This window comes from Xiphophorus hellerii, chromosome 16, assembly GCF_003331165.1.
Source record: "Xiphophorus hellerii strain 12219 chromosome 16, Xiphophorus_hellerii-4.1, whole genome shotgun sequence".
Classification (NCBI taxonomy): Eukaryota; Metazoa; Chordata; class Actinopteri; order Cyprinodontiformes; family Poeciliidae; genus Xiphophorus; species Xiphophorus hellerii.
The window spans coordinates 17,002,660-17,021,041 of NC_045687.1; the positions used below are offsets into that span (position 1 = coordinate 17,002,660).

An 18,382-nucleotide genomic window follows, 5' to 3' on the forward strand; every position below is an offset into this window, starting at 1 on the left:
GATCCACAACTCAGCTGGAGGAATTTGTCCTTACTACTGTCATCCACTAGCGTACCCCCTACAAAGCTGGCTTTTATGAAAATGTAGCATAAAACATCAGTATTTTAAGAAAGCCATCTGACTGGATAAAAGCCATATTGATATGTTGAAATGGCACCAATCAAAGTCCAGACCTAAGGTTTGCCACTAATTCAAGACTGAAAATTGAGTATTTTTTTTGTAAGGGACTGTCGATACCAAGGTATGCTGCACTGAGAAACTCCTGTACCAGAAATTACACACACTTGAAAAACAAGCTGTTAGTGCATAAGTACCAACCCTGAAACTGCAGAGAAATTCAAGGGGAAAAAAGGACTGACAGGTACTTACAAGAGAAACGAGAGAAAGATAATACGAGTTTGCGAAGTTATTTTTGAAACATGATGCTAAATTTGCACTTAAAACAGATTGCAAAAAAGTGGAAATATGGCTGTCAGCTGTGTAGGGTGAGCAATTCTGTCATTTTATATCAAAGTCTTTGCTTATTAGGCTAGAGCAAGTTGCTTGGAAGTAAGGCTTCCAAGAAAAAATCAGCTCTTGTGAACCAGATTAGTAAAACAAAGCTATAAACACCTAACAGAGCAAAATTAATTTCTTGGGCGTTCTTAGTAGCTCTTGTCACATTAGACATTTTTTTCTATATACTTCACGTTATTGTGAGCAAGAAAGAAGCTACTGATAAAGACCTCTACAAATTTCTCCTAAGGATGTTCACAAATATTACTCCAATTGGATCAGGCTTCAGTGTTCACTGTGTAATAAACCACAGCTGAGCTACTTGTTTTGTAGTCAGTTTGGTGTTTGTCACAGCGAATGTACAACCCAGCTGGTGTCCAAGCATCTGATGGAAACATGGGGTGTACAAGCAGATTAGCACTAAAAGACATACACACACACTACATACAGACGCCTGGATTGTGGGCTTATGTAAGGCATAAAGTGAGAGCATCCCCTTGGGTATTCTGCCTTATGCCAGAGTGCAGATGTCCAAAGCGGAGCACAGAGCGCCTGGAGCTACCCGCTGCACACGTTCACTGACTGATGAGCGGTTAGATAGACCAGCGCTGGATGTGTGAAATGCATTCACCCAATTTATAGAAGAGCTGAGGATGTGTGGGGGCATAATATACACGTGTGTGTGCGGGGGGTGTGTGTGTGCGTGTGTGTGTGTGGGGGTGAGCTTACGCATGTGGCCTCAGGTTGATGTAGTTTTTTGGCACAAAGCCTTTCCTGTTGTGGAGCTCAGCTGTGTACCAGTTAGGATCATCTTCCATGTTGGTGATCTGGGAACAAACATTCACAGACGGGTAAATACATGAAATGCTGCTGGTAAAGAAGTCGGTGCAAATTTGAAATGCAACAGTATACTACTCTTCAGTATGTCTGTGTTTCATACCAAAAGCCTTTCAGCTTTTAAAATGCACTGCAATCGAATACATTCAAATTTAGTGGCGATGTTACCAAGATCAATGAAACACCCTTAATTTTATTTTCTTTTTTTCAGTTGTGTGACAGGTCAAGCAGGACTTCATCTGATTGATTACCAAACTTTAGTTGGTTGCCACTTGCAGAAAAAAAGAACAATAGTTCAAAGAATTTTTTATCAATGTTTTTGAAGAGTTTCACTCTGCTAGAGTTATGCACAGAAATAGTTTAGTAGGTAGTTCATGCCCACAACAATTAACTCTCATGGCATCTGTTCATAAAAATCCAAATTAGCTGATCCTGGAGTTAAAACGAAAGGCTAGTTTGAGAGGGTCAAAGGACACAGATGAACTATACTGCTTTAAAACAACTTTAACTTCAGAAGACATCACAGAGGCTGATGAGAGCTCTATTTTAAGGACGTATAAACCTTTGTCACATTTTCAGTGGGCAACTATTTGCAAAATCGCTCATAATAGCTCACAGAGGAAATTGTGCCGGTGCACCATCAATGATGCACTACAAAAAATGACATGCAAACCATTTCAAAATTTACCCATACAAGGTAAAATTTTAATTCCTTATCACTTTTTGACCCAACCTCACTTCAAAAATCGTCAGCTACACCTTCACAGTCTTGTTCTAAAACTCCTATGCAGATTATTATGATAATAATGAGAATTAAAATTGTATTTTTGTTCACATTCGCTGGTAAAAACCTGATTGTAATTTGCATAACTATTTCAAGTATCTGATACAACAAACATCAGTAACCGAAGTAGTGACAGATCCTAGTATCATTTGACACTTCATAGATAACCTTAGAAACAGAGCATTGAGGCTATTAAAAGGCAAAGCATGATGCTTGTTTTAACTCTTTTCTTTTTCTTTTTTTTTTTGCATGATGCTCCATTCCTGTCAGGAAGGTATTTTTACTCAAATATATGTGACATGTTGTGTCATTTGACGTTTTAAGATATTTCACAACTTCTGTAACTAAATAAGCTTATTACCCTCGTCTTGCACTTGGTAGTGAAACATGAGTTCAGGAGTTCTTTTAAAATGCTTGATTCAGCAATAAAAAAATAAAAAGTGTTATCCTGTATTTAAAATTTTGTCATCACCTAACACTTTTAAAAATATATTTTTGTAATGACATAAAGCTCTAGCTGATAGTGATTTAAACTTTTTCTGACCACTTGTGGTACAAGTGAACTATAAGTCTAAAAAAAACCAAACGCACACACATTTTCAAAATGGCGGTAGGGCTACCAGCCGGTCCCATCATAAAGTCTTTATGCCCACATAACTGTACAGTATGTTTTCCATTTACTGGCTTTGAGAACTTAAATATGGCAGTGACATAGAAGTTTTTGGAGTGTTTGCCAAAACAATTTCCCCTGTCCGCTCCCTACCTTCAGAAACTTAATTTCATGCATCAGCTGGCTGTAATGGCTACATGGCACGTTTGTGTGAGCATTTGAAAATGTGATCCAGACCACAGATTGATTTACCGCTCGTAGCATCAATCATCATTCACTCACAGAGCTAAATGATTGCCCTATTATTGAGTTGGCCGCTCGACACTCAACCAAACAAAAGTGTTTTTGAACGCAGAAGTACAGAAAGAAGTCCTCATTAAGCTCTCTGTGGCTATAGTTTTCTTTTTTCAACCCCCCATCCTCGATTATTCCATCCTGTCTGCATCATGCCGACTATGGAAGTGACAGATGTTAACTCTGGTAAGTGCTGTTAAAATCAAGCCTCATCTCTCATACTGCTTGTACAAGCAGAGTCTGAAACAGATTACTACCTTGCCTAAACAGAAATAATTCAATATAAATGGGCCTTCAGACTTTGGTAGATTTCACCTACATATATTTTGCGAATAATAATACAACTGCAAGGCTGAAAACCGTATAAAAATATCAGTATTTTGCAAATGCTTTTTCTATAGAAGTCATGAAATAGTATTAGCTGGATAGCTTTGAGAACACAAAAAATTCATTCAGTGTCATAAAAATGTATTCACCATGTTTTTGTTTTTCCTTTTTATTTGAAATGGGGAAAAAACAAAGTAAGTACAAATAAATGAATTTTTTCAGGATATATGCTGGCAAGCGGAATATTTTGCATTCATCAGCCATTTTAAGCAGCAATACAGCCACAGACCACCACACTGCCACCACTATGTTTTCCATTTCTAGAAATCTCTGTTTACCATGTTTTCTCTATATGGTTATTGACTCCTACTGTGGTTCACTGGAGTTTTATAGTCTTAAAAATTGTTCTGTTTCTCATCTGCTCTTGAATTTCTTTTGACTGGGCAAAATTTGTTGCAGTGACAATAACAAAATACTACTAATAATTGTATTGTAAACTACAAATATGGAATATAGGATAACATCATTTCGTGCGCAACAATCAGACTGAATTACACTGCTGGTAATTATTTTATATAATACTAATCTTTAAAAATAAATAAATTTCACATGTACGCCCTCTGACATCTGTTAATTAGAGGTGTACAGAAGTCTGTAGTTGACTGTTGTTCTCCAGCACCTGTGTTAATGTTGGAAGAACAAAGGAAGGAGGCGTCGCTGCACTCCTTTTTTGTGGCCATCGAGTCCAAACTTGTCCACATTGTCTTCGAGCTTAAGAACAGAAATTTAGAGTTGCCACTTTTTATTTATCTGCAAAGCTATTTTTACCACTTCTTTATGAGTCACCTCTCTTCTCGTTGTGATGGATCCGGCTCCGCACGGCTACCGCACAATAACACATGAACAAAGCAATGCACCCCAGCAGAATAAGCTCCAGTTCTTGCCGGCAACAAAGTCTGAAAATGAGCCTCTCTGGGACCAGAGATAGATTATTAACCAGAGAGGCGGCTTCAGTCACCAACATCCAGCGTCAACAGGAAACAGATCAATGTATTTTTAAATAATCTTTTGTTTTAATCCCTCAATGTACTAACACACATATATGAGGAGGTTTTTGGGTACAACTTAAGAAATATAAGCAATATTCAAACTTGAAGCACAAATTAAGGTTGCAGTGTCGAGACAGCCATTTACCACAGCAGTAGGAAAAAAAAAAGATAATTTCATGTAAACTCAGCACTGCTTCAGGTGACTGTCCTATTTACTGCAACCATGAAGCTTATGTTCCCCAAAAGGCCGACCATAATTACTTATGCTTCAGATGTAAATACCGCCTCATTTTGCCTGAATGCACAGATGACTTTGCAGACCGCAGAGATTAGAAGGATCTTCAGAATATTTAAGTGCATGAAAGGAAAAGATCTAAACTAAAATCAGAAGTATTACTGAAGAAAACACCTGAATTGTATCCCAAAACACTGTTCTGTAAATCTGTAATACACTTTAATACAATTTCCCTATGAATCAAGTGTTACTGAAATTGTAGTTAAAGCCTGACCTAGAGAAGCACTTGGCACTGTTTGGCAGAGACAAAATCTTGTGGTTAATTTAATCCCGTGGATTTGTCTGTGTGTGACTGCTGACCAGCTGGAGCTGCAATATAAATTTCGACAGCCTCTTGTACTATTGAGCAGGCGTCTGTAGCAAAAACTTTCCACTACAACAATTTTCAGCAGTTGAAACACAAGCTGTTATTTCGCCTGTTGAGCAAATATAGAAGTTACCTTTAAATAAAATTGGAAAATCTTGTCATGATTGCTCTGAGAAATTACTCTCCTCGCGGAACGTTTTTATGTAGTATTTTAAACTGAAAGCAGAGGTGGCCGTTCTTACTCTGATGCTTGTGTTGCAAGTGTCAGAGACAGAAGGTGTTTGCATGATTTACCTCAACACAACGGAAACAAGAGAAAACCAATGTCTGAGCAGACATCCTTCTACTTGAAGAACTGTCTTTGAATGCTTGAACTGTGTATGAAGGAGTCTAAATCTTAAACCGAACTTGTCAAAATATAAACCTTTCAAATCACTGAAGGTAACAAAATCTACTGCCGAACAATGAAAAGGATAAATTAAGAACTCGATAATGCAAGTGTTTTGTGACCGCTTAGAAATTTTAGAGAGAGTATGTTGCAATCAGAGTATTTTCTTCTTAGCAGTCTTCGTGGCAATGTATATTCCATTCTATTTTTATTTATGAAGTGCACTTAAAAAAATCAATAGGCTATGTCTACCCAAAGTACTGTACAGTACAGTAGAGACAGATATATCAGAGCCAATAATAATAAAATAAAAATATGAAAGGCAGAGTAAGACATTCTTTTTTAAAAAAAAAAGAAGATACAGACGTATAAAATATCACTTAATGAAACAAAATTACAAATTGTGTGCACAGTACCATGTGTACATGTGGTTTACTGAGGTACAAAACATGAAAGGTTATGATAAAAACTGTATTCCTGCTACCTTAATGTTATGTGCAGCAGCCATATTGGATCTTGAACTCATAATGACTTGACAAACTTTGACTTCCGATTCCAACTTTAATGAGTGATCTTTTTAAATTGTAACTTTGAACCTAGAACAACTTCAGAGTATGAATGCAATGTAGCATTGCTGTGAGTGGTGAGACTTCCTCTCAGCTCACAAACCAAAGAAATAAATCCCAACGCATGTAGTTAGCAGGTCTAAGGCAGTTTGCCGTCACCCACAGGAAAACGAGGAAAAGAGCAACAAAGAATAATAACTTAACCTTTTTTATATAATATTAAGAACCTGACATGAACAATAGTTTTCATGCTAAACAACAGAATCTGAGTCGCTTTAACTTTTAGGGACCTAAAATATAATCAATAACTGGAAAGTTCTGGTTGGAAGAGAATAAAACATACACAGACTTTATAAAAAAAAAACTAGAAGTATCCAAACAAAAACAGGATGCTGTTTTTTTCCCCACCTAGTACTTTAGCAGCTGTGGTCATTTCGTTCAAGACATTGTCATGGATTAAATGGTGTCATGTATGAAACCATACTCGCTTTGACAACTGAAGATTTAATGTAATTTTCTGCTACTGTCAGAGAACTATGTTATAGAACTCCAAAAAGTATTATCTATCATGATCAGATCTCTTTATTTTTATTTTGGTTTTATGAAGACTACTAATCTGTTACATTTTATGTGAGTCTTCTGCCCTCAAAGGGGAATGAAAACAACATAATGTAGATATGGTTTAACCAAAAGCTTTCAGGAAATGATAAACAATTACAATAAAGCACAAATGTGATTTGTTCTTTATCTCCACAATTTATATAAAAAAATATACTTCACAAAAAGAAAATAAAAAGTGACATGCAATAGTTGGTGAAGGTGGTGAAATGACCCAGTGTGACCAAAAAAGGGGAAAAAAAAAACACAAACCAAGAAGCAGCTATAGGTATAAAACTAGCACTAACTAGTGGAAAAATTCAGACGTGACAAACCTAAAATCTCTACAATGCATATGATGACAAACCATGTGATGATTTATGTCTAAAAATTAAGCTAAAGCTTTGCATTGCAGTGAGGGTTTTTCAAAATGAGTAACAAACTACAGTATTTCTCAAGCTCTGGATTAAAGTGACTCTTATAAGCTCTGAACTTTTATCATTTTTTTAAAAAAAGTTGAAAAAACTGGTTAGCAACATAGATAGATAGATAGATAGATAGATAGATAGATAGATAGATAGATAGATAGATAGATAGATAGATAGATAGATAGATAGATAGATAGATAGATAGATAGATAGATAGATAGATAGATAGATAGATAGATAGATAGATAGATAGATAGATAGATAGATAGATAGATAGATAGATAGAGTAAAAAAATGTTTCTCTTACCCTGAGCATGTCTCCCTTGTTAAAACTGAGTTCATCACTCTCAGTGGCACGAAATGTGTACAGTGCCACTGCTTCCATGCTGAAACCCTCAGACACACACACACACCCTCACCCACACGCACACGCACACACACACACACACCGGCACCCCACTAATGCCCAAGGAACCGGCAGAGAGACAAAAGGTAGATAGGTGTAAAAGAAAAAGAAGAAATCCTGTCAGACACAAGACTGGAGGTAGAGGAGGAGAGGAAAGGTTTGTTCTGTCCTGTGAGCCTCAGAGTGAATAAGAGTCAGATCAGAGGACGAGAGTGACCGAGCTCGGTGAGGGGAGTAACACAACTGGCTGCTGCTCAGCAACACAGTGCCATGAGTAACACTCTGAGAGACACAGAGAGAGAGAAAAATAGAGAGAGAGAGAAAGAGAGCGAGAGAGAGAGAGAACACTCACAGGGGCAAAAGAGTGGGAGGCACTTCCTGTGTATATATTTATCTTAAACTCTCAAAGTGGCTTCTGTGGATTGTATGAGCTCTCTTGTTCAATCAGGGTTTTTTTTTTTTGGTTTTTTTTGCATGCACATCTCCGTCCGTGGTTGGTTTGTCATCCTGTCATCTTGCAAGCTATGTTTAGTTTCCCACCGCCGAGGTAAACGTGATCTCGGACGTTTGTCCCTTTACATCTACCGGTTTCAGCGACCCTGTTTCCATTCAGGTTGGAGCGAGAAACCCAATTCCTCACATGTCTCAATTCATACTTCACTGAAGGCATATTTAATGTTGTTATAACTGCTATTATCTAAGTGACTGCGGGGGATGAGCTCATGTAGCAGTCTGTCATAATACAAATCTGAGGAAGCCTCTGACTGAAGATAATCAGAGTTTGATGAAGAGGATGCCAAGGGTTGTCCGTAATGTTCTCCATTTCACAATCAATCCATCTTTGCACATTAATCTTCAGAGCTTCCACTGTATGCAACTTGTTTGCAAACAATCTCATGTTCCCCAATATGATCAATGGAAGATATTATAATAATTTCCTCTCCTTCTCTCTCCTATTTGCTCCTTCTTTGAATCCACAACACCTTCTTTTCAACTCATCTGGGATTTGTGGGTGCAGACGAGGTATTATTTCAGCTATTGTGATGTTAATCACCTCCTCCCAGCAGTAAACTGTTTTGTTACTATGGTTATGAATCATAACAAATGCTCAAAAAGTAATTAAAAAAAAGTGTTAAAAGCATAAAACCTCCCAGCTGCACAGCAGAATGGTTGTCCAAAATAATTGTGTTTCAGGAAGAAATACAGGGGGAAAAAAAGGTTTTAAAATGTAAAAATGAGCAACGCAGTTCCAGAAATTCCAACAACTTGAATTTGTAAATTTGCCCATTTATGAAAACAGTCTAAAATGTGCAGTTGGTTGAGGTCAGTGTGGAGAAACAGCAAATTGATTCACTTATTTATAGAAGTATTTGATCTTCCATAACATAGTTCAAAATGTTCTTTTCAGATTTTCTTTTTTGTCCATAAAATCATGCAATAACCAGTGTTGTATAAAGTACTGAAATCTCAGAGTCAAGTAAAAGTACAAGTACCTCTCCAAAATATGACTTTGGTAAAAGTCGAAGTCACTGACTGAAATGTTACTTGAGTTAAAGTCTTAAAGTATCTGAAACTTCTTGTACTTAAGTATGGAAATTACTGTAAAAATGGATGTACTCAAGTAATGTAATGAAAAGTACAAGTAAAAAGTAAAACAAAGCAAATGCAGTTTGAATGACTTTTTTTATATTTTGGTAAACTTGTCAAATACACTTAAAATAATGTACACAACCAAGTGCAGGCAAAATTAAACCTGCTAATAGATATACCTGCAGGCATCATTTAGTTAAGAAAATTATGTGCTTTACCTATAGCACAAGGTCAACTTAACCTGCTTTACAACTGAACCAGCTTCTTAGTATACCCTCCAGGACAGAAAATACAAAGTTTTTGTAAGCCTTAAGTTTTCCCTTCAAGTAAGGTCAGTGCTGAAAATGAGAAAAATAAATAGTACAGAAAATGCGGCCAACATGAAGAAAAAGAGCTGTTACGATTACTCTACTTCACAAATCAGTGAATCAGTCAATGCTACAGTCAGTAGGTGGTGCACACAACTGGTCATTATGCAAAAGAAAAAAAGAATTGGGAGGGAAATGCAGCTTATTGGCATCTGTAAACCTGGTTTTGAACTTGCATGCCTTTACTATATTCGTTAAATTTAGTCTAAATTGCTATCGCTATGGCTTCTGTCCCCCCTTGAACAGAGGAGTCTAGGTAGCCTGCTACAGTCAACATTAGGCCTAAGCTAAATACACCACGTGTGGAACTGAAACAATGCCAAACAAAGTTCATTTATGGTCAAGATTTCACAATACAGTAGTGCCTAGTGACCAAGCTATAGTTACTGAAACAGGAGGATTATAACCATTTCATAAGACGTTACCTCGATGTGTTTCTTCACAGGGAGTTTTTGTAAGATAGAATTTCCACATCTTCGGGCAGGAATAACATACACTGCATGCGGTACGACGAATCTTTAACACCCACGAAAGAGTGTATTGTGTTTAAATAAGGCCATGGGCTCTCATCACCAGCTGGTGGTTCCCCTGGAGTCGTGTCCGACGTAGTTGCAGTCGTTGTGGTCTCCGTCTCCTCCTCCATGTGGCTGCTGCTGATTGCGAGACTTGCTTTGTGTTTAATGGGAGAAGCGAAACAGGTGTATCCTATTGGTGGTGATGAACAAGCCCAGGCAAGTAGGCTACGGACTTTGTTCGGTAGCCTACTTGCTACTTGCTAATCAGTAGGTGGGGTCAAAACACTTGCGTTTCTCTCTCGCTTTTTTGTAACGAGTAACTAAACCACACATTGAAAATGTATCGGAGTAAAAGTACGCAATTAAGTTCGGAAATATAGTGAAGTAAAAGTGAAAGTCATCAAAAATTTTCATACTCGAGGAAAGTATGAAGTACTCCAAAATATACTTAAGTAAAGTAGTGAAGTATTTTTACTTCGTTACTATACAACACTGGCAATAACATGATCTTCAGTTCCTCCATCAACCATGAAGGCTCTTAAATGACACACAACAATGAAAATTCTGATAATTGCTGGTTTGGTCTAAGACTAATTGATGTGAGACGACTGGTTTTCTCTTAAAATCAGCTTTTAGCTTATCGATTTTTGAGACAAGACTGAAGGAGGCCCTTGCTGGTAGAATACAGGAAGGGCCTCCTCCTTAGATTTCCTAAAAAAACTTCCTGTTATGGCTTCCCAGAAAACAGGTTCATTTGAAAACTTGCTTCACAGTATCTTAAACGAAAGCAGCAGAAGGTGGCAGATGCAAATATAATTTTGCTTGCGTTGACTTTACAAAGAGCCGATAAATGAGTTTTTGCAGAAGGGCATCTGTCTCGGATACAGTGACTCTCAAGAATATGCTCACCCCTTTTAAAAAGGGGACTTAAAACATCCCAAATGTCAGATATTTTCAAGTTTAACATTGCATTTACACTGTACAATTCAAAATAAGAACAAACAGAGAAAATACTAATTAAAACCTGCAATAAGCTGGTTTGTTTGACACTTAAACTAGCACTGAAGCTTCTTTTAATCCAGTCTCAGTGATCAGTTTTCAACATAAGTGACATAAATTGTAGTAAATCTGAAAAACTGTTCAAGAGTTCTCTTTGGGTTTTTCTGACATTTGCTCATTAATGTCATAGCACTGACTGAGCCGCAGTGCTTTCTTTAAATAGCTGGTTCTGTTCTACGTGTGACAGTAATCTTCTATCTTCCATATGTCAGCTCTAAGGAGTAGGTTTGCAAAACACAGACAAAACTAAACATGCAATATTTAAACGTTGGTTTTGCAGAAAAAAGAATAATAGCTCCAAGTTTGTTTTATTTCTTAGTCTAAAACAGGTTATATTCTCATACTTTCTTCAAAAAGTAAAAAATAAAATAAATATTTATGTTGTACATAAGATCATCTACTCTATTAAGAGTTTCATTTGTTAGAGAATCTCACCCCCAAAATAAAAAGGACCATCTCCACCTGTAGCCTTTGCTGCAAAGCAAAGAAAAAAGCTACTATCAGGAGCCTCCAAAAATGGTTTCAAGGGCCAAAATGGCTGCATTTTGGACATCGGGAGCTTTATTGCGAACCAAGTCACCAGTCAAAACATGTTCCATCAATGTCTTTTTGCCAGCAGATCTCCGATGAAGTCATTTCCTCCTGACCCTTTTCTCTCTTCACACCACTATTGAGTCACTATAAGTAACAGAAATAAATCAGCTCTCTAATGGCTGGACATATTGCACAGGAAGTAGAACCAAATACGTTTACAGAGGGAGATACTTTCAATTAAGGTTCAAAAGAGCAAATGTTTCCAGTGTTGCAGTGCTATCTGCACAAAAAGTCAATGGTTGTTTAGGGAAAACCTCTACAATTCACAGTGGGACTGACTTTTTATAACTAGAGAGGAGCATAAATCAGGTTTTACAGACTGGGACGGAATAAAACTCTTCGAATTCTTCAGAGTTGTGATAAGAATTCATTTTCTCTGAGACTTAATACCACGTTCAGCTCAGGAGAATGAGAGTGTATACACTTTTCAGCATGCAGCAAGTTTTACGTTCCAAGGTTGAGATCCACATAAAGAGGAATCTGGAATCTTTTTTTTTCTTTTTTTTACCACAACACTTGGGAGCAGAAGTAGCCAAAGCGGAAAAGGAGGAAAGCTGTCACTGTGGCTTCTGTAGCCTGGTCTGTCCAGGAAATCCCCCGTCAGGTGGCTGTTTGACTCAGCTATTAGAAGGATTGCAAGAGGAAGCAAAGAGAGCTGGATGTAGAGACTGAAGAAGGAAAGAGGAAGTGGAACTTGCTTTCAGCTAAAAAAGTTTCTGAGTTGCCCCTTCCTCTTTCCCCCTCGCTTCTGTGATCGGTTGTAATTTTAGCGCGAGGTTTGTTTTAGCTTTTGAAATTCAAAGCTAGACACTTTCTTACATTTTGTTATGTTATAGCCAAAAATTCAGTATATTGTGATTTGGATTATAGGTTGTAGTCCAGCACAAAGCATAAAAATTCCACCTGCTATGCAGAGGCTGATATTTCTGCTCTTTCTTGTTTACAAAACCACTGAGTCAAAGAGTGCGGCACACATTAATAAACAAAGTTGAGCCACATATTTTGATTTGTACTTAGATTTGAGCTTTGACTAGACTATTCTAACATATCAACATGCATTGATCTGAACTGTTCCATTCCATCTCTGTCTGTCCATGGAGTCGTTGTTGCCTAGCCTGGTAAAAACCAAAGCAAATCTCAATAAGAGACAGTGAAGTTTGTGGTTGCAATGTGACAAAGTTCAAGCGTTTAGTTTACAAGGCACTCTCAATGTGGGTTATCTGTGGAGCTTTTTAGACTCACTTGTCAACAACTGAGTGGGTGACTATTATTATTATATTTTTTTAGGTTTATTGATCCTGGAATGTTAGTCTGTAGGTGATTGCTTCTTTGTCTCGGCCACAACTTGGCTCTTCTTTTTTTTTTTTTTTTTGCTCTTCCAGCTTAGTGTTTATTACCCACAACACTCTCTCTGCTAGAGCGAGTAGCATGTCATCCCATCAGGGGCAATGATGCAAAAAGCATAAAAACCACTAAGTCGGTGTGAGTGTGTGTGTGTGTGTGTAGGGGTGTGTGTGTCACAGGAAGCAAGTGGGCCACAGCAGAAAAAAGGCAGGTGGGTTGAAGTCTCTTAACTTCCCTGCAAAGAAAAAAAGGGCCTAGTTTAGATTAAAGCAAAGTTTTTAATCTGTTAGTTCCAACTGTATAAATTTACTAAAAAAAAAAGAAAAAAGAAGCTTTTTCTAAAGTATCTCTTATCCTCTTGTTCTTGCCTTGTATTGTTCCAATGACATTGTTTTCTATTTTTGCCATTTCTGTGGTTTGTCACGAATGCTCAAGCACAGAAAGAAAACCCACAGCAGCGAGGGCAGCTGAAAGGCATGAAAAAAAATAATTCTGCGAAATTTGGAGGGGATTTCAACTCACTTCTATTCTTAGCTCTTAAATTTGGCTCATTTTGGTGTTTGGTCACTGCAACAAGTTGTGATGTGACAGGTTATGTAGAAACTATTTACTTCAAAGCATGTTATGTTACTTGGGACAACGGCATATGTTATAAAAGTTACATTTCTGAAATTAAATTGTTGTAATCACCATAATAGCTCTGGGGAGTTGCACAAAACTCATTACTTTCCTGTTTTAAAAAATGTAAAATGTGTGTCATTGACAAAACAAAAGGTTTTTAAAGGTGTTTTGACATAAAAATAAGAGTTTTCAGTCAAGCAAGATGTTACGAAATATTATTTTTAAGTTAATTCAGAGGTTCTGTTTTTTATGTCATTTGTTGACTTTAAAAAAGCTAGTCTAACATTACTAACACGCCAAAGCTCTTTGCCAAACAATTGTTTCTTGCTATTAAAAACTTAGATTTGTTCTGTTGCTTCTGTCCATATCTTTTTGATTGTTCATTTTGTTTTTGTTTTTTTTTTTGTTTTCTCGTTTACTTCAACAAGTACTTCAAAAAAAAAAAGGAAAAAGGTTTAAGCAAGGAGTGTCTAACCTTTTTGTCATGTGGGCCCATGGAGTCAACAGGGCCTAAGAAATGCTTTTTACCCACTCAACAATAAACTGCACGTACAATACTTAAATTAAACAAATAAAGTAGTGAGATTTCTTGCTGGAAAAAGATGTAAATTATTCTACATTCAAAACTTAAAATGTTTCTGTAGATTTGCCTTATTAAGAACATTTTTTCTCATTTTCTAGATATCAATTGGAAACAAACTAGAACACAATTTAATCAATTCTGATGAATAAAATCAGGATTTGGGTCACTTTTTCTTTGAAAATACCTGCTGTTTTTAGCCAACTTTATTAAAGTAATGAAAAGCAGACCAGAGTTAAGCAAAGTTTGCTTTTGAGTAAAAGTCTCTGTTACTTCAAGAGAATGCAAAAAGTTCATCCTTTGTGTTATAGCCATCATTTTCTATTGTAAGATTTTACTTGTTTTTGATCATTTTGTCCTACTTAAAGACAGAAAGTATCCGTCTATATCAGACCCCTGTACTGGGGGGCCAAATTTGCATCCTTCTTGAACTGATGCCTGGGGCCACACACGATCAGTCTGGGGGCCTCAATTGGCCCTTGGGCCACACAACTCACACAACACTTTGGAAACCCCTGGTTTAACCCAAAACAATAAACTGAGCATATTAGGCCCGCAATATGTGTGGAAAATGTGTAAAAAAAAAAAATTTAATCCAGAAGTTGCTAGTCTTTTATTTCTCTTTTTGCCATTTCTTAGTTGAAATTTAAAGCCCTCATGAGCTTGATCCTATTTGCATATGAAAAAGATAACTCTAATATCCCAGTAGTATGGGTGGGTGTTATACATTATCCTGTTTCACACTCTATCTTCTCCTTTTCTCTCCTGCTCCACCTGGAAAATCACTGCGCACCTCTGCAGACCAAAAACGGAATCCTGTCGGCCTTTGAACTTTCCTTCATCGCAACGATTTGGTCCCTGTGAAAACGTAATGCGGCTTGCAAATACCTTTCTGTGGAGCTCCTATGTTCTGCAGAAAAAAAGAAAAAAAATGCTAATTTTTCATGACTCACATACATCGCTGCCTTTGTAACAGATTTAGCTTTTCCGTGCCTCAGTCGCTTGTGTGTGTGACAAGCACTGCTCAGTTATATAATGAGTGAGAGAGGTATTTGGACCATTTGACAGCAAGTGAACACTGTCAGTTTCTCTTCATTCAAGGGGCTGATCTATTTTCTTGCATTTTGTAAAAAAATAAATAAATAAAAAACAAAACAAAAACGGGGGAAATGAAGACACTCTTGTCACTGGCAGCAGAACCATTTTTATTTGATTGTCCAGATGATGGATTGGAGCTCTCAGTTGTGTTTTATTCTGCGCACCCAGTGCCAGTAAATCTATTAGTAATACACTGTACTTCTGGATGACAAAAAAATAAAAAATTGCTCTGGTTGTTACATTTGACCTAAGGGGGGCAAAATGTCCCTAACTGGGTGATTACATCAAAGCAAGCTTGCTGTGGTGGTTAATGTTAATACGCTTTAATGTCCTTCTAAATCAGAGGCCAGCAGTGCTAATCACATTATGAAGAACATCCACTGCTGTGGGCCTTTTGTGGGCCAGACCTCGTAAAGATCCTTTACAATAAAATAAAACCCCAGGGCAATTGGAAAAGAGAGCTCTCCTGACCTCTACTGGCTGAAAGCAGATCTGCTTCCAAGTTACATAATAAAACTGATAGGATATTCACTCGTTTTATTTGTTCTTCATTTTTAATGCGTTCACTCAACTATGAGGTGTTGTTGACCTGATAGGCAGGCATGTATTTTAGGTTTTTTGTTTTGTCATCCACATGACGTCACACTGAAATGTCCTCTACTAACCACATACTACACCTGCACTATTTCATACAGAGAACAACCTCAAGCTATTTCATATTTATTTATTTATGTAACACTCAAGGAAAGACCCACAACTTAGAATCTATTGCGAGCCACTTAGTGGACATGGCACACATGTCGAAGAAGGTGTTTTGAGACCAAACTTTCAGCTTTTTGGCCTACATCCAACATGCTACGTACTATAGGTCAACACTGCGAAGGAATCATAATACACTAAAACATGGTGGTGACATTAGTTGATCAGCACCATGATCTATGGTGGCTGATATGGAAGATGGATGGAGGTACAAGCAGGACATTCTTGGAAGAAAATAAGTTAGGGGCTGCAAAAAACTCAAGACCAGGTGAATGTTTACCTTCCAACAAGACAATGACTGTCTCTGAATGTCCACAGCTGGCAGAGACATACCCCGAAAGACCAGAAGATGAAACTGCAGTAAAAAGGGGCTCTGAAGAGTATTCACTTGCTAAATAAAAAGGCATATTTTCCATCCAATTAGTGATTATGGGATACTTTGTGTTGGTGTCACATAAAATCTGTTGAATTTTGTGGTTTTGATGTCAACGACATTTGGGGGAGTTTAGAGGGCATGAATACATGGATAGAGCCATATTGACACATGGCTCTGTCCATGTGTCAATATATAATTCAAGCAGTATGTGGATTTAATTTGTTTCACATGTTTAAAGTCTGGTGATAGGTCACTGCCAAAGATGTCCCCAAGACACTTTGAAACTTCGTGAGGTATGGAAGATAATTCAGTGAACTCCAATGATTACAATAATCTTCCCCTCAAGACAAGCATAACGTTTCTTATTCCATTAGGTTTCAATAAAGAAAAGGCTTCTTGAATAAATATACTGTTTTAAAAAACGTGCTCACATTTGAATCCCAAGTCAATCTCTCTTCACAAACACAGTTAAATCAGATGGGATTAGCCTCCCCTTGGCTAATCCTGTTCTCCGAGCCATGTGAGAGGAGCCTGAATGAGACCTCTATAAAAAGAAAGAGAGTGATATACCAAAATAAAATTTATTCGCTAGCCAAGTCAGACCGACACTGTAGGAGAACCCTAGAGGAGATATCTTATTGGTCATACTCTGCGTTGGCTCTTGTCGGCTTTGCCAATTTGTGCTGGCAGACATCCAGATCTGTGACGTTTTTATCCCCACCCCTACCTTTTAGCTCCTTTCTCTATTCTCAGCGCACTGTACGCTTTTCAGGGAAACTTTCATGCCTATTCATAGAACCTAATTTGACAAAACAAAAGCATGCTACTCACATGTGTCCAAAACACGTGAACGCTTTCTCCAGCTCTCCATTTGAAGCCCACTAATGAGATGGTTAGTGGGGAGACAGTGGAAAAGTCTGCTAGTTGGAATGCTGCTCTGCATAGTTTGCCCTGACACACCTGCAGCAACACACCAGGCAATCCCTTGCTTCAAAAATTCATGACAGGCACCTGCTTAAGTAATGAGCCATTTGTCATTGGATAAGTTTCCCCCATAAATGAAGAATAATATGTTTTTGTTTTTTTAAGGAAAAGTTGTCAGTCTTTTGGACTTGTTTAATTATTATTATTATTTGCCTTTCTGTGAATCTGCATGCTCCCGTTTACCTTAACTTGTTATATTTTTAATGTAGGATGATGCCTATGCAATATTGACAAAGGATGTTCCTTCTGGCTGCTGTCTAATATCAAACACATGCTGCTGGGAGCAAGTGGGTGACATACTTAAATCACTGCAGCCATTGGTTTTTCTTTGTAGTTAAGTATTTTTCACTAATTATGGAGCTAGTCATAAAAAATATGAATTAGAATTATATATTATTGTTGTAGGACTTGATATTAAACTTGTTTTAGGTAAAACCAAATTAATTTTAAATTAACTTCTGCTGGCAAATGTTGAATATTAGTAATAAAAGCATATTTTGTTGCTGTAGACTATAAGGAGAAGAAAGAAAATCACTTTAAATTGTCAAAGCAGGTACACAAGTCCACCCTCGTGAATATAAAACAAAAAAACATTGTATCCAAAACTGCCAAAACCACAAAGATAAGAAATGGTGAAGGGTTAAAATGACTTTATATACATAAACAGTCATTTTTATTTTTATGTTTATATACATAAAGTGATTCCATTATGATCTCTGCTATTGGTGAAGCAGTGAAAATAAGAAAATTTACTAAATAAGACATTTAAAAAATTCTAAGGAGACAAATATATATATATATATATATATATATATATATATATATATATATATATATATATATATATATATACAGTATATACAGTATATATACTCACAAAACAAAATCAACAGATGGCATTGTAAAAAATAAAACGAAAAATAAATTTAGAAATGGATTCAAAAAGAAATAAGAAAGGGCACAGAAACTTAGAACAAAGTGGTGAAATTATGTTAAGAGCCATGTGAATAAAGCAGGGGGGACTTTCGAATATTTTGCCCGTCGGTCCCTTTTTTGCATTACGTCTATGTCATTCCCTCCTGACACATCAAGCCGTCGCGGTCACACCCTT

General features: G+C 37.1%; 1 protein-coding gene across 1 annotated transcript in view; it reads right to left on the reverse strand.

Annotated features, from left to right (window-relative positions):
* grapa (GRB2 related adaptor protein a) overlaps nt 1–7,644 on the reverse strand; it is a 33,217-nt gene extending 25,573 nt beyond the window's left edge. Inside the window, exons 1-2 of the mRNA XM_032586869.1 lie at nt 7,285–7,644; nt 1,225–1,322 (exon numbers count right to left, since the gene is read on the reverse strand). Coding sequence (XP_032442760.1) covers nt 1,225–1,322; nt 7,285–7,362 — 176 coding nt within the window. The 5' untranslated portion in view covers nt 7,363–7,644. The remainder of the gene's footprint in view (nt 1–1,224; nt 1,323–7,284) is intronic.
* Between the last annotated feature and the right edge of the window lie 10,738 nt (nt 7,645–18,382).